We start from the raw sequence: 1258 nt of genomic DNA, 5'->3' as shown, positions 1-1258 counted from the left end.
AAAAACATGCTCTGGTAGCATAAATGTAATGAAGTAGAGACATAAGTATTATAGAAAGGCACTATATAATCAAATAGCCTTGATCCCTATCTACAGAGTAGTAATAGGTGTTTAAAACTGTGAATGAAGGAGCCTTCTAGAGTGAGATTTTTATTAGGAAGAGTTCTCACCTGGGTATATTAGTAGCAGAACTTTCTCCTGGAAAACAGATAAAGGAACATTCATTTCAGGGGAGGAAGCTTTATCTCTTAAAGTTTTTATATGACTTAACTGTATATCATCAGCTGGTGAGATATAAGATATAAAATAGTAATCCAATTGTATTCCATCTAAATGGTTACTTATTTATTTCAACACTATTAGTTATTAATAGAACAATCCACTCTTTTTTTTCCCCACTGATTTGAAATGCAATTTCAAATGGCAAACCCTGAATACATTGATCACTGTTTCTGGATTTGTTATTCTGCTCTATTTTCTCTTTGTCTATTCATGTACCTGTACAATGCTGTTTTAATTACTATAAAATATAATATACTTTAACTGTTGATGGCTTGGATTCTACCTTACTATTCTTCTGTTTTTGATTTTACATGGCCATGCTTTATTTTTTAAATGTTTTGATATTTGTTATACCTAGTCAATAGCAGTGGTCTTGGGGTTAGGCTTGATAGTATTAGTAGCATTTATAAGGCACACTAGGCTATCTCTTGCACCATTAGCATTGCAGAGAGATGTAGAACAAGAAACACAGCATATCACCATAGATGTATTGGGTGTATCTTCAGAGGGAGTCCTCACAGTGATTCAGGAGATATTGTCTAGTCCTCCAATTAATAGCGCAGGAAACAAGGCCACATAGATGGGTATAGGGGCCATCTTGGCTTAAAAGCCTTATGCTTCTTAGAAATCAATACTTCTGTAACACCCATGAGTGTAGGAGTGTACCTTCTAGAGCTCACCACTACAAGAGACATGCTCAATTTCAAGAGTTACATTGCACTTGTGGATACCCCATTTGTGATTCCCAGCAAACATTTATAATCCTGGTCAGAGTGCTCCCAGTTTAGATGCAGTTGAGCAATCAGGAAAAACACTGCTAGTAACATAGCCCATGTTCCAACTTTATTAGGTTTTTGAGAAAACAGTGCTAGAAGATTAATCTTAGTTTCCCAAAGAGAAGGAAAAACTTTATAATTTTCTTGTTTAGTCTTCAAAAAAAGGAATGACTTCAGAATTTTCTACCAAGCCAAATTGT

General features: G+C 34.9%; 1 protein-coding gene across 1 annotated transcript in view; it reads right to left on the bottom strand.

Moving 5' to 3' along the window:
- Positions 1 to 166: 166 nt before the first annotated feature.
- LOC105821719 (Fc receptor-like protein 2) overlaps positions 167 to 1258 on the bottom strand; it is a 14129-nt gene continuing 13037 nt past the window's right edge. The window contains exon 8 of the mRNA XM_012658484.1: positions 167 to 198. Within this exon, the coding sequence (XP_012513938.1) occupies positions 167 to 198 (32 nt within the window). The remainder of the gene's footprint in view (positions 199 to 1258) is intronic.

Source organism: Propithecus coquereli, unplaced genomic scaffold, assembly GCF_000956105.1.
Source record: "Propithecus coquereli isolate 6110/MARCELLA unplaced genomic scaffold, Pcoq_1.0 Scaffold59, whole genome shotgun sequence".
In the NCBI taxonomy this organism is placed as follows: Eukaryota; Metazoa; Chordata; class Mammalia; order Primates; family Indriidae; genus Propithecus; species Propithecus coquereli.
The sequence above is the reverse complement of the archived record's forward strand: the minus strand, read 5'-3'. Positions and strand labels throughout refer to the sequence as shown.